Source organism: Cyrtonyx montezumae, unplaced genomic scaffold, assembly GCF_038088225.1.
Source record: "Cyrtonyx montezumae isolate F1298 unplaced genomic scaffold, pur_monq_1.0 scaffold_7, whole genome shotgun sequence".
Classification (NCBI taxonomy): domain Eukaryota; kingdom Metazoa; phylum Chordata; class Aves; order Galliformes; family Odontophoridae; genus Cyrtonyx; species Cyrtonyx montezumae.
Window position 1 is genome coordinate 25,700,514 of NW_027072078.1, and position 13,941 is coordinate 25,714,454.

The 13,941-nt window shown below is 42.6% G+C and overlaps 1 protein-coding gene across 1 annotated transcript in view; it reads left to right on the top strand.

Moving 5' to 3' along the window:
* Positions 1–4: 4 nt before the first annotated feature.
* SLC49A4 (solute carrier family 49 member 4) overlaps positions 5–13,941 on the top strand; it is a 56,612-nt gene continuing 42,675 nt past the window's right edge. The window contains exon 1 of the mRNA XM_065751186.1: positions 5–389. Coding sequence (XP_065607258.1) covers positions 20–389 — 370 coding nt within the window. The 5' untranslated portion in view covers positions 5–19. The remainder of the gene's footprint in view (positions 390–13,941) is intronic.

Genomic DNA, 13,941 nt, shown 5'->3' on the forward strand with positions numbered 1-13,941 from the left:
CTCCCCTCCGCCCCGGCAGATGGGCTTAGGCTGGAGCAGCGCGGAGGAGCGGCAGCCGCTCCTGCGGCCCCCGTCGCCCCCACCGGCAGCGCAGCAGCGGCGGCCGCAGCCGCGGGGAGCGGCGGGGGGCCCGGCCGTGCCGGTGCCGGTGCCGGTTCGGCGGTTGGCGCCGGCCGCGGGCCGCGTGTACGGGCGGCGGTGGCTGGTGCTGCTGCTCTTCTCGCTGCTGGGCTTCTCGCAGGGCCTGGTGTGGAACAGCTGGGGCCCCATCCAGAACTCGGCCCGCCTGGCCTTCGGCTTCAGCGGCTGGGACATCGCCCTGCTCGTCTTCTGGGGGCCCATCGGCTTCGTGCCCTGCTTCTTCTTCATGTGGCTCATGGACAAGAAGGGTGAGCGCGGTGGGGGACGGTGGGGTCGGCACCGCTGTGCCGGGCGGAGCAGCGCGGAGCTGCAGGTGGAGTGCCCTCGGTGAGGCCTTGGCAGGGGACTGATGCTCCACCGGCACCGGGATGGCTGTTTTGGGGTTGCAGCACACACGGAGGTAACATCCAAAGAAGTTAGTGAGGCAGGTGTTTAGGGATGTTACAGACCTGGGAGAAATTTTGGATCTTTAACTTTGTGTCGAGGTGTTGGTCTCTGCACTCTGCCCTGTGTGTCGGTGTCCGCCCTGGAAACGGTGGCACCAACAGTGGTGCGTTCTGGCAGTCAGCTGTTAGGCTCGTGTTTGGAGAAGTTTAGTGGTAGGATGAGAGGGAATGGCCTCAAGTTGCGCTGAAGGAGGTTCAGGTTGGATAGTAGGAAGCATTTCTTCTCAGGAGTGGTGATGCAGTGGCACAGGCTGCCCAGGGGGGTGGAGTCACCGTCCCTGGAGGTCTTCAAGAAACATGGAGATGTGGCACTGAGACCTGTCTAGTGGGCTGTAGGTGGACAGCTGGACAGTAGATGGTCTTAGCAGTCTTTTCCAACCTCTATGGTTCTACAGTTTCATATGCTGTGAAATGACGATTCCATAGAATCTTAGAACTGTTGAGGTTGGAAAGGACCTCTAAGACCATCTCAGGGTGACACTTGTATTTGGATAACTCCTGCACAACCCATGAAGTTTGCGCCCAGCCACCCAAGGGGTGATAAGGCTGGGGTGATAAGACAAAGCGCACGTGTCTGCAGGTTTGAACTGCTAGGCCTAAATCCACAGAAGCATTCAGTCTTTTAATTCTAGTTTAAACAGGTCCCTATCAGGAGATGTTAAATGCTGCTCATTCTGCTTATGTAGGGTTTAATAGCTCACTTGTGTGTAGTGAAGGGAGGGAGGGAAAATGTAGCAGAGAAGGCTCACGCATTGAGGTTGGAATTGCTTTTCCTAAAACCAAAGTGACACCGGGGGAATGAAATCTATTGGGCTGAAAAGATGTTCTCCAAATGAGTCCATGGTCGCTCTACTGTCATCACTCAAGCAATTCAAGCTTAAGCCACCAGTATCTACTTAGACACTGCTGTGTAACAGTGTTGTTAATTATCTTGAATTTCAATTAGTTATTTTATTTTTTATGGTGAAAATGACATGACAGCTCTGCTTGTGTTATATAGGAAATTGAATTCAACTTGAACCTGGGCTGATAGAACAGGTTGGATATTAGGTAAATCTTCTCTGAAGGGATGGGGAGGCTTTGGCACAGGCTGCCCAGAAAGGGGTGGGGTTGCTGTCCCTGGAGGTGTTAAAAAATGGGGAGAAGTGGCACTGAGGGATGTGGTTAGCGAGCACAGAGGCTGGTGATTGGACTAGGTGATAAAAGAGGTCTTTTCAACTTTAATGGTTCTCTGATTCTGACTGAATGTGTAGTTCTAATTCATTTTCTATAGAGTTGATTCTGGTTCACGTAAAAAAATACTGCAGTATCTTAAATAATTGCTTTATTATTATTTTAATTCTGCAGTCAATGGTGATACTGATATGAACTGCCTCTTTGCTCTTGCGATGTTGCTGTCCTTGTTGCAAGAACTCCCAATTTCTAGCCTCCATGGATAATCTTAGTTCATTGTTTTCATGCATAAAGAGTACACCGTGTCTCAGGAGCACGTTCTTTGTGCAGGCCTTGCTGCATTTCATGCTGTTTCTGGAGCTGCTGGATGACTTCCATAGAGAACATGGTGCTTTCTCCTTATGCTGGTGGAGCAGGGAGTGCCACTGTGCCTGGCTCTGTGACATCCCATCAGAGCCACCTCATCAGGAAGAGTAGGATGTGAGTCCCTGGAGGAGCAAGGCTTGCAGGCTGTCAAGTTGTCTGGGTGTGACCTTGCAGGAGCAGTATTTCACTTGCTTAGGGGTACAAGTGCTTGTCGTCATACTGAATTTACTCCCTGTACCAAAAATACAGAGAGATGGTACTATTTGCTCTCTGGGCTTCAATCATCTGTCATTGGAGTTAGCTAGTAAAGAAACTGTCAGGAAAGAAATGTATTTGTGAAGTGTCAACATTTAAAACCTGGCATGTATCAGAAGTATGACACTGTGGATGATGCATGTCAGGGTCTGCGAGAGGAGGTTCTGCTTTTAGATAGTCCCATGCTTCACAGTCAGACGTGTATCTAGCGGGTATCGGTACAGAGCTGCCTGCTGTCAGAGAAGTGAGTTAGTGTTACGATGCTTCAGATCAAGTCCAAAAGTGTTTATCTTCTTGGTTTTTCAGTTGTTCAGTGTAGCATATAGCTTGAAATGCAAACCTGGTTTTGTACCAAACTTCTGTTGCAGTGTGTGTGCCTCTTTCTTTTTTTCAGCCCTGCTTATAAGGGTTGGGTTGCCTTTTTTCCCCCTTTTAAGTGAATTCAAGTTGAATGGTTGAATATTCTACAGTAGCCATATTAACAGTGTGTCTTGTAGAAGCCCTTCTTGGACTGTGGGATTCAGTTGTAGGGATACAGAGAAGCATGGGGTGTCCCCATTAGTTTTCAGACACTTAGAAAGGTTCATGTACTGCAGCTGGAAGTTGTTGGGGGTTGAGCCCTGTTCCTCTGCCTGAGAGTACACTGTGGCCCCTGACTTGGAATGCTTGGAGACAGCTTTCCAAACTCTGTTTTGGTGCTGTCATAGGGGCAGAGGTGGCATCCATAATGTTTCCTGGTCTTGGACTGGGCTGGCTGCATATTGAATTATGTTGAATGGGGAATTATGTTTGCTAATATCATTTTTCTGTATGCCACATTTTGCAACGGGGGGGGAGTTATTGTTCTTGTTCTTGTTGTGTTTCTTGTTAATGAAAGGTCAAGAAGTGAGCAGAGCAAAATGTCACATTGAATATGTTTCCTTTAGCAATAGGATAAGGGAGCCCTTTTCAAATAATTATTATCTTCAGAGAATCAGTATGAATTAAATCAAATGGGAAACGATTTCAGTGTGCTGTTGGATGGACCCTTGGTGTTTACAAGATTAAAATTAGCTGCAGCTTGTCACCTGATGCTCGAGTGGTTAAAGATGTTTTGTGCCTGGAGTATTTCCTGGGAACTCTAAACATGTGTGCAGGCCCATTAGGGTGTTTATATCTCTCAACTCCTCTCAAAATCTAAAGCTTAAATACTTGAGTTACGGATCTGGTCCACTGGCCGTCTTTATGAGTTAAGTTCATAGTTACAATATGAGATGCAGAAATAATATATAATATCAGTCTTCATTATGTTCCTGTGTAATCAAGAAAAGGCAATGAAGAAGGAAATAATTTATGGTAATTTACATTAAACTAATTTAATAGAATAGTGATATTTTTCATTAACTTTTGGAGCACAGTCTTATCTTGTATCGAGTTTGAATAAATGTTGCTTATTACCACTAAAAGTGAAATGTAATTTATTTCGTGGTCCTTTTTTTGTGAAATGGTATACGCTTACATGGACTGTATAGATATTCTTAGTTGCTTTTTTTTTTTTTTGGCTAGAATTAGATTTGCCTGGTATTGTTATCCTAGTGATTAAATTATAAAGTAGAGAGAAAATTTCAATAATGGAACTTTTTTTTTTTCCTGATGGAGATTGGCCTGCATTTTGAAAGCATTAATGTTTTTACTTGTATAAATAACTCTTCTTTTTCTGAATGTCAAGCTCCCAATTTCACTGCTGTCTGTTATATCATTTAGGTTTCTGGTTCTGTCCTTTGAAGCGTTTGATAGTTCTTACTTCTTCCACCAGGGAATTCTGAGGTTAAATCCTTTAATGCAGTCTGACAAAATTGTAATGAATACTGAGTGTGATTAGTAAATTGGGCCTTACTTGTGTAAGAAGGTATTAATAACTCTTCTTTTTACAAAATAAGCTACACACGGTGGACAAAGAGAATTCTGTATAGCAGTCTTCATATGTGAAGTTCCCACCTTGTCACTTTGTGCTGCATGCATACAAAAGCTGATCTGGCATTTAGGGCTTTGGGCTGCTCACATCCAGGGTCAGTGGGACAGAAGGAAGAGGACTTCAGGTGAACATCCGCTCCCAAGTCATCTAGGGGGTGTTTGTGAAATGCCTTCTGTTTTTGAGTGAAGTGGAGCTGAGTATGGGGAACAAGCAGGAGGCAGTTCCAGAGGCCACTGGGTTTGCAAACGGCCAAGTGAAACAAGACTGTCTTTCCATGAGGCATTTCATCTGTGCTTGGTGTCTCTGGGTCCTGATCTGTTATTCAGGCTCTCAGACCGTGTGACAGTAAATATAGATTGGAGCATGCTGCTAATAATTTCAGAAAGTTGCAGGAGGTCTAGTTGCTGCTGGTCTCATATCACTGTCGGTGGGCAATGTGAAATACTTTCCATGATGATACTTGCAACAAGGTGCTGACTTTTCATGGCAGTACTTACAGTTCTGTAATGGCCCAAGTGGTCGTAAGTACATGGATTCTTGGAGAACAGAAGGGCAACAACAGATGACTCATGGACCTTTAAAGGCTTTCAGACTTCAAAGCCTGAAAGTTTTCATCTCGTGGCAAAGCAGCACATTTTCAGCTCCCTTTCGCTGTGATCTCAGACGTAGATTTTTCTTATCTCAGATGTATAACTACAAGATATAGAGGCAGTACTTCAGAATGACCAATTTGGTCATTCAAAGGTCAAATGTGAACCTTGGCTAAGGATGCCCAGGATAAGACTTGGTGTAAGACTGCAAGACTTTCATGCAATTTGGTCAGATTGAGCTAAAATGATTTACACACTTAGAGAATAAAAATGGTTTATATAGACACCATGGTTCTGGTAGGTTAGTACAGCCTTCAGGAAATAAAACCCATGGGAAAGCTTATAGGCACAAAAATATGGGCAGAACAGTAAAGACTCAATAGAAGGGAGAGCACGGTGTTCTGGCACTCGACTGTAAGTATGCTTGGGTTATAGAGAGCATGCTTTTTGGGAACTGATTCTACTCAGTAGCGTTTGTATTAACGGCAGAGTTCTTGTTAAGGCCAACAAGAGCAGCAGAAGGCTCTTCTGGATTTAAAGAAAGCCAAAGGTGAATTTAGTGCTTTGGTCCTGTCCTCCCTCATCCCATGAAGTACTCTGCTGCACAGTTTGAGCAGTGCGTAATTCATTGTCTGCTAACCAATACTGATCCAAACCTATCAAATTCAGTGAAAGGGATTAATTTTCCTAACCTAACAAATCTTGGAAGGGATGAGATGAAGTGTTGTTTTTCTGTGTGGAAAGATGAAAGAAGCAATTAAAGAGCTGAGTGTAGGTAAATCCCACTAGAGTAGATATTTGATCAGCTTGATTATACAAAACTTATTTTGATGAGTTGCTATGTGTGCGTGTGTCTGTGAAGATGTGTTTTTTCTCTGCACCATCCAAAGAAAAGGAAGACTGAACCCAACTTAGCATTCATTGCTAAATTTTATATGCTGTGGCTGCAGTGAAAGTCCACAGAGCATTTGTGCAAGTGTTTGCAGAAGTGAGGACTCATTAGAGAATTGATTGGCCTACCTTCCTTGGAGTGAGACATGCTCCAAAAGATCACTTGAGATATGGAGTTATTAGCAACATAGAGTGGTTTAATTAGGATCTGATGAGTTGTATTAACTTGACACCACTATGATTCATCATAGCAAAACTAGCTTGATTGTTAGCAGCACTTCCCATGCCTCCTGATGGGCTGGATTGAGTGGGAAGTATCAGTCAGGGCTGGAGGCAGATGTCCTCTCCTGGAGGTAGCTTTCTGTTGGTGTCACCCCAGTCTCTGCTCTGTACCATACTTCCACAAACGTTTCTCTTTATACTACAACCCTTGAAGTCAGCTCCTGTGCTCTTTGTTCTCTTTGCATACTTTGTGGCTGCTGCAATGGGGGCAGAGGGAAGGGAGCAGTGGGGCTGGGATGTGAGGAGGAAGAAGAATAGGAAGCAAAAAGAAAAGCATACTGAGCTTCTTCCAAGCAAGTGTGAGGCATACTGAGCATTACTTGGCTTGCAGGCAGTGGACAGAGGGGCTGAAGGGTGCCTGTAACGTGTCCGGAGTTCACTGCACAGCCACAGCTCAAGAAACACAGCTTCTGTGAACTTGGTTCAGAAAAGCTCATGGAAAAACAAATTGGGAAGTCTCTTTAAATATAAATGCCCTTTTTTATTTCTCTTTAACAAGATCTCAGTGCTCTGCATTGGCCAAACCTAAAAGTGGGATGCAGCCCAGTAGTGCCGTGCCTGCCAGAAGGGTTTGCTGGGCTGTTTCATTGCAGTCTCTTTCCTTGAGGCCCCCTGAACATGACCAGCTTGCTGTGCCCCCTGGGGCTCCTCATATGTCACAGATCTGTGCCTGCTGCTCTGTCCAAATGCAGTCCGTCCTTTTGGTGTGGTTTTGGGGATGAAGGATGCGTAGCCACATGACAGTGGTGTGAGCTGGGTGCATGTGGCTGCCCTGTGTGGCTGTACTCTGCTTCTGGAAGGCATTCTGTAACTGGGGCAAAAAATGTGAAAACACCATTATATTTTCCTCTGTCACTATTTTAGTTGTAATCCTAGGGCAAAGGAAATTGTGGCTTGCTTAACCTTTCTCTAATTGGTCACATTCAGAGCTCTTCTGTCATTTCCTGCCCTGTTTTTGTTGTCATTTTGTTAATGCTCCTCACATGTATGTGCTTACTGTAGCTCCATAGTCATGCTGAAACTATAATTGTTATGCAGAAGCATATGACCAGTGCTCCAACTTCTTCAAAAGCTACAAATTGAGCTTTCTCATGCAGACTTATTGTAGAGAGGATATTTACTTTTTCCTCTTTCTAAAGCTAGAGATCCGTGTGACTCAGCTTGAGGGAATGATGTGTTCTGAAAGTGAGAGGTCTTCTGCTTTTTGCAAAGTCTGCTGGAATACGAGATTTCAAATCAGTTGAATCTAGAAACTTTTATTTGGCTATTGTAACTGATTGTAATGTAACTGATTGTTACTAAATTGTAACTGATGAATGACAGGAACCTTTAGAACTGATCCGGAGCCTTTAAAATGTAGTGGATTTCAGACCTATTGCAGTACCCCAAACAAAAGGCCTCCTTTAGGATGATCATAATCTGAACTATGTACCCTAAACTGTTTGTGGTCCATTGAGATGTTGAAACACTGAAGGTATTCACACACAGGGAAGTCAAATGCTGACTTGAGTGACCTCCCTCCAAGTCACAAGACCCACCTAGATATTACATTGTCAGGGCTTTTATGTCTCTTCATCCCCAGCTCAAAGCAGGGATGACAAAAAAGCAGAAGCTTTACACTTACTGTCCCACTTAGGAGATTGGCTGGGTGGTATTTAGTGTGGCTGCCAATCCTTGCTGCTTAGGTGCTTCTTGCTGCTCCGTCCTGGCAAAGCAAAATGCCTCTATCTCTCAAAATGAAAAATTTCATGCATCATTGGGTGGTGTGGGTAAGTGCCACTAAGATAATGACAGAACATCTTCCGTGATAGATGTGTACAAGAGAGCCTTTTTTTCATCCCTGTCGCCACAGGTAGGGCTTTATGGTTAGCTGCATGGTAATTAAGCCTGCTGTGCAATTGGGAGTGCTCGAAATGAGTGGGTAGAGAAAAGACAAGCTTTCCTCCCCCTTGCTCAGTTCTGAAATGGCTTATATTGTCGGAATTTGTCCAGGAACACAGCAGTGAGAGCTGCGCTGAAGGCTTGTTATCTTATACGTTCTCTCAACTTGTTAATAAGCATCCATGATTTAGCTTTAAAATTAATGAAGAGGTTTATCCCTCCAACTACATTGCTACCTGTTTCTGTGTGTCTATGTATGCACTAACATGTACATCCGTGTACACCCCTTTATGTTGCTTTTCAGTTAATGAAACAGAAGGAACCAATTAAATGACTCGCCCAACTCTTCATACTTCAGTAAGTATTGGGGCTGAGAACAGAAAGCTGATGGCTGAGGTAAAGGAAGTAAGAACACCTCTTAAATGTTCCCTTGTGAGCTGCAGATGGGTTTAGAAAGCGCTCAAGGCCCCTTTTTATTGCATCCTAGCATCCAGGTGAAGAGCAGGCCTGATTTACCAGCTGCTGTGGTACTGATGGTGGGAATGGCCCCTGTTTCTGTGTGCTTATAGTCCGGATAAATAAGGCAGAAGTGAAAAGTGAGGCAGAAGATAGGTGGCCCTCTCTGTTTCAGAAGGCATGCCCGGTGGGAGGCAGGTCCCACTGTCCCAAGCCAGTGCTCTCCAAGGTGCTGTGCAAGGGTTAAGAGAGATTACTTGCACTTGAGTGAGCTGTGGGTGGAATAAGAACTCTCTACAGTAAAATCTATAATATCAATAAACAACTAAAATAGTTGGTTTCCTATGAAGCCAAGAAACATAGCTTTAGAAACGGGAGATAGTTCAATAAAGAGACTAAAACCAGTTCTGAAATCAGTGTTTTGATCTGGAGATGAATACCATTCAACTCAGTGCTTTATTTGTCTGTCACCCTACATCCTCTTGACATGTCTGTGATTGCTTGTTCTTCCTTCTAACAGGTGCAGTCAAATACTTATATTTAGAGTAAGGTGAACAATAATGATTCTAATATGCTTCAATGAAAGTAAAGGGTGTGGGGGGGAGAAGGGAGATACCATAAAGCAAGAAGAGTTTTTACCGTTTGAATAAAAAAGGAGCTGTGTGGTTAGAGTGTAAATATGTCATCTTAGATTCTTAGCAATCAGAATACACATTAAGGTGCTGCAGCTTGAGAATTGGGGAAGTGGTTGTGTGATTGTCACAGTAATCGTCAATTGCATTGTATTCAGCTTTGCTTCTCACAGTTCTGTCCTAGCATCTTCTGCATTTGCGTTAGTTGTTACACGTTCAGCTGTTCTCCTTGAAGATGACCATTTTCTCTCTGAAACACTTGAGTAGCCAAATTCTGTGCTTTGAGTCTCTTAATTTTGATGGGATTTTTTACAAGATGCTTATAGCCTTATTTTTAGGTCAGAGAAGTGAAGTTGTCCCTCTGAAGATATTCCTTTCACGTCTACAATTCAAGAGAGTTCTAGTGCATGTTCTGTCTGTGGATCAGAACGTTCCTACTATTTCTGTCAGACAGGAATTGAAGTGTGGTGTCTGGCAGAATCTCTTTGCTATGCCATCCACCCCTGAGAAGTTGAACTGAGCTGTGTTGTGGGATTCATACTGGAAGAAGTCTGTTTGTGTCCTAGGTAAGGCTGGGTGCAGCTGAATGTAGATTTGGGTCTAATTTGGTACATACATGATGGAACATGGTTCTTAATTTTCCATACTGGAAGGGTTTTGTCAACCATCTCACAGAATGTGTGAATGAAGTTCCTGAGAGTTTACTTTATTTTCAATCCAGAGCAAGTTTTAAATTTAAGTCCTAAACCTTTTTAGGCAAAATTTGGATGCTGTTTTGGTAGCGTGTTAAGCCAGGGAAACAGATGGAAGCTCTTTGTTTCAGTTTGGCTTTGAAAACATAGTTTATGTAAAACAGGACATCAGCACCATTGATGCAGAGAAAGGAGATCCAGTCTGTGCATAACAGCACCTTGTGACACTTAAGCTACCAAATTAGGAGCAATTTTTGATGACTTAGGTATGACCTTGTAGTTGTTCTCTCTTGCTTGTAGCCTTTGTGGTTAGTTTTCAGTTTGTAATGCTTTTGAGTGAGGTTGATGCTGTTCTTGAGAACATATTTGTTTTCCACTGAGTTTCCAAACACAGTTTATGCCCCTCTGCAATCAAGTGCTTTTGTAGAATCTACATCAGGCCTGAAATACTGATCTATTTATTTTTTTTCAAGTTGGCTCCATTAGCTAGAAGGAAAGACATGGACCACATCTCAGCCATGAAGTCATTTTATGTCAGTGTAAAGCTTCTTCTTTTTTTTTTTTTTTTTTTTTTTTTTTTTTTTGAGAATTGTACTGCTTGTTACAAAGACAATTTTTCTGAAGGAGGTCTGCTGCTGATCATCTTCATTGACATTACTCAGTCTGGCAAAATGCAGGCACAACCGAAGTTTTGTTCACTGCATTTAGAAGCAAGGTACCTTTTTATTATTACCTTTGGCATGATTAAAATTATTAATAGCAATAACATTGTGAGATTAAGTGGTACAGCAATTGTAGTTCTGTTAGAATGTCAATGCTAGATAAACATGAACTGGGGTATTCTGTTCAGGGATTTCAGGAATGGCTGAAGAAGCGAGCAGTTTAAACCCAGCTTTGTTTTAATGTGGATAAACACATGAACCACACGTTAAGGAGGAAAAGAAACAACTCTTCCCACAAAATGGAATATTTGTGTTCAAGGAAAGAATGCTCACATCCTATAGAGGATGCTCAGACAATGAGGACGGTGTCTGGACGAGGCATACAGAAACAGTTCCAGGACCAAAGAAACATTGTGAAAAACTGAAGCTCAGTACTTTGCTTGCTGAAACCAAAAGTAAAAGTTACTTTGTACATGTTCAATTCATAGATGGGAAAATTGCAAGATCCTGTGCTTTTGTTGTTTGTTTGTTTTTCATTACGAAAGGCAAAACTGGAATTTGTTTGAAAACTGAATTTGCTTTAAATTGGAGGAAAAAGCCTGATTTAACAATGAATTGCTGGAATGGTGTTTGAAATTGGCAAGCTGTTCATTTCTTGCAGTGTGTATATCAAGGCAGAATCAGCTTCGGTCAAAACAATAGCAGAGTGGCTGAGGGAATTAAAATGCTGCAAGCTGTGTAAGGAGGGATCCCTCTTGCTTCCAGCCTGATCTTTAAAAACTATGAAGAGGTGCAGTGGGCTGATGTTGCTCAATTGTAATGAGAGCAGTTGTATTCTGTTTTCATGAGTACTGATTTTAGTATCTGCCGCTGAAGGAAGGAAGACTTCTACGTGTTAATGTGTTTGTGAGTTGTGGGTGTAAGAGGAATCCACTTCAGCCGTGCAGGGTGGAGGGCTGAATTCTGCAGGTTTCCTCCAGCTTCCATTAGGATTGGCAAAAGGGTGAGACCTGTTCTGCACACCTAACTGGGGTTTTTCCCCAAGATGGATGGTGCTTTGTTAGAAAGAGAAAAAGCAGATGGACGTTAGTTGCTGTCTGTGTGCTGCTCTGCACTAAGAGTTCTGTTCTCTCGGGCTGTGTAGTCCTAACTGGCACGGGGTGATGATGCACGAGATGTCTGCTGCTGCAGGACAGCAGAAGTAGAAACTTCCTCAGTTTTGACTTGAGAATATGTTTTGTGCGAGGCAGGGTTTGGCTTTTCACAGTCTGCCAGTCTCGTTTTTATGGCATTCTATTGCAGTGGGTGACAGGTGTGAGAGGGACTGGTCGTACTTCTCGAAAGGCAATTAACAGTCGTTAATTGTGTTCTTTTTCTGAATGACAAACTGCTAATTTACAGCTAGCATGAGAAGCTTGTTGTAGCTGTGCAACATCTTTTATGAAGTTTCTTACTAAACTGGGTATAGCAGATTGCTTGCTGAGATGCATGTCAGTAATACTGTGTGGGAGGGGATGCATTTTTCATTTACTTTAAAATGTATCTTGAAAGTAGGACATGGTGGAAAAGTGGTGGAAGATGCAGCACCTCTGTGTTGGCTATTATGGTTATTATAAAAGCCAGCAAATGCAGCGTGGGCTGCTGAGTTTGCAAAGCAGTCTGTGTTATTAGCTGCAGGATGGTTAAGCAGATAAACAGTATTGACTATTTCACTCAAATACCAATTTATATATGTTTTTATTACTGACTCCATTTCTGCTGCAAGTTTTCTGTTTTCTGTTAATGATGGTAGCGTTAGGCTGTGCAGAGAAAACCCATTTTGGGAAGTTTCAGCTGTGTGTCAAATCTCTGATAGAAGGGGCTTGAAAACTAGATGATAGATATAAAGAAGCTGTAGCCCCTCGCCATCTGTTAGCAGTTGCATTTACAGAGTAAAACTATTGAAGTTAATTAGGTCTACTCAAACTCTTGATTGTGTGAGTTCTTTAGATCTTTTAAAGGGGAGAAATAATTTATTGCAGGGTTGATAGGCTTTCTTTGCAAGCTTGCTTGGGTCACTGGCCCCATGCTGCACTAATGCTATCCCAGAACACTTGCTGGTTGCCTTAGGTTTACAGCTCAGATTGAGGGCCACTGCAATGTTCAAAGCAAAAATACTTGCATAGTTCTAAACATCTGATTAAAGACTGATTCCTAGGATGAGAAGAGATATTCAGAGAGTTAAAATGTAAAGCAGAATAAAAGGGGAAGGCACTTGGAGGGTGGAAAGCGCTGTGTAATTAGTAAAGAAAATGCCTAGTATGCTGCTTCTGTGTCAGTATTGTTTTTTTACTTCACTTCTGCATTATCATTGTCAACATGCTTCTCTAACCAAAGGAATTTTTAGGTATATTTTCGTGTTAAGGTGAAACAAAAGGCCACAGAATGATCTGCACAATCAAAACACTGCAAAGTGACACATTACAGCATATAGAATTCAAGATGAGGACTTGAAAGAACATTTGGAAAGATCAAACGTATCTTGATTTTGAGGCTTTACCTGGTAATTTTATTTTAAAATTACATGACATCTACGGTTGACATCAAAGATAAGCCTAGAGTCAGTGCTGGTGGGGGATTTTGACATCCAATTTATTTTTCACTGAATGGTGTGCTGTTGAGTTTAATGTTTTTTTTGTTTTGTTTTGTTTTTTAATGAAACTTTTCTGCAAATATGAAAGAAAACTTTTTTTTAATGGAAAAAACAAATAGATGTTTCAGATTTATGAGCAACTCCTTACGTCCTGCAATGATGTAAGCATGTATTACCATATAATGTTCATTTACTGCTGTGACCTGAGCTGCACCTGGGCCGTATCACCTGCTGTCCTTTTCCTTGCCTCTCTTAAAGGCAGAAAGTGGCACACTTTGCCAACTGTAATTCAAGGATGTGATGCATACATTACTAGGTCTTTCTTGAAACACTGCAGCAGTGTTTCCAAATGGAAGACTTCAGACTTCTCAATTCAAAGGATTTGTGTTTTGACTTTCAATCAATAAAACTCTAATCTGGATTGCATACAAGTTCTCATTATGTGCAAAAGCATTGCTAACAAAGATTTGTTTCAAAGGAAAAAAGCCAAAAGCATCTCATATGTGATCCTGGTGCAAATAACTACCTATAACTAATAAATACTACATGAAAGCTCACAGAAAACAGGAAGAGCAACAGGAGTTTGAGCAGCCTATTGTCAGGGCATTAGTTAGGGTTCTCTGAACACACGCACACCTGAAAATCCAGTTTAACAGCAGCATGTGCTGGTTAAATGTAGAGTGAAAGAAGCCTGGGCAGGCACTGGGGAGCCTTCAAGGAAACAAGTATTCTTGGCCGACAGTGCATTGCTGGGGCATTAGGCTTGTGAGCTGTCCTTGTTGCAGGAACGTGGGTCACATTCCTGTCCTTAATGACTCAGCTGTCCAACGGAGGAACTCATGTTTCCACTTTGAACAGCCTGTAGCGTTTGCTTTGTGTTGTTTTGAT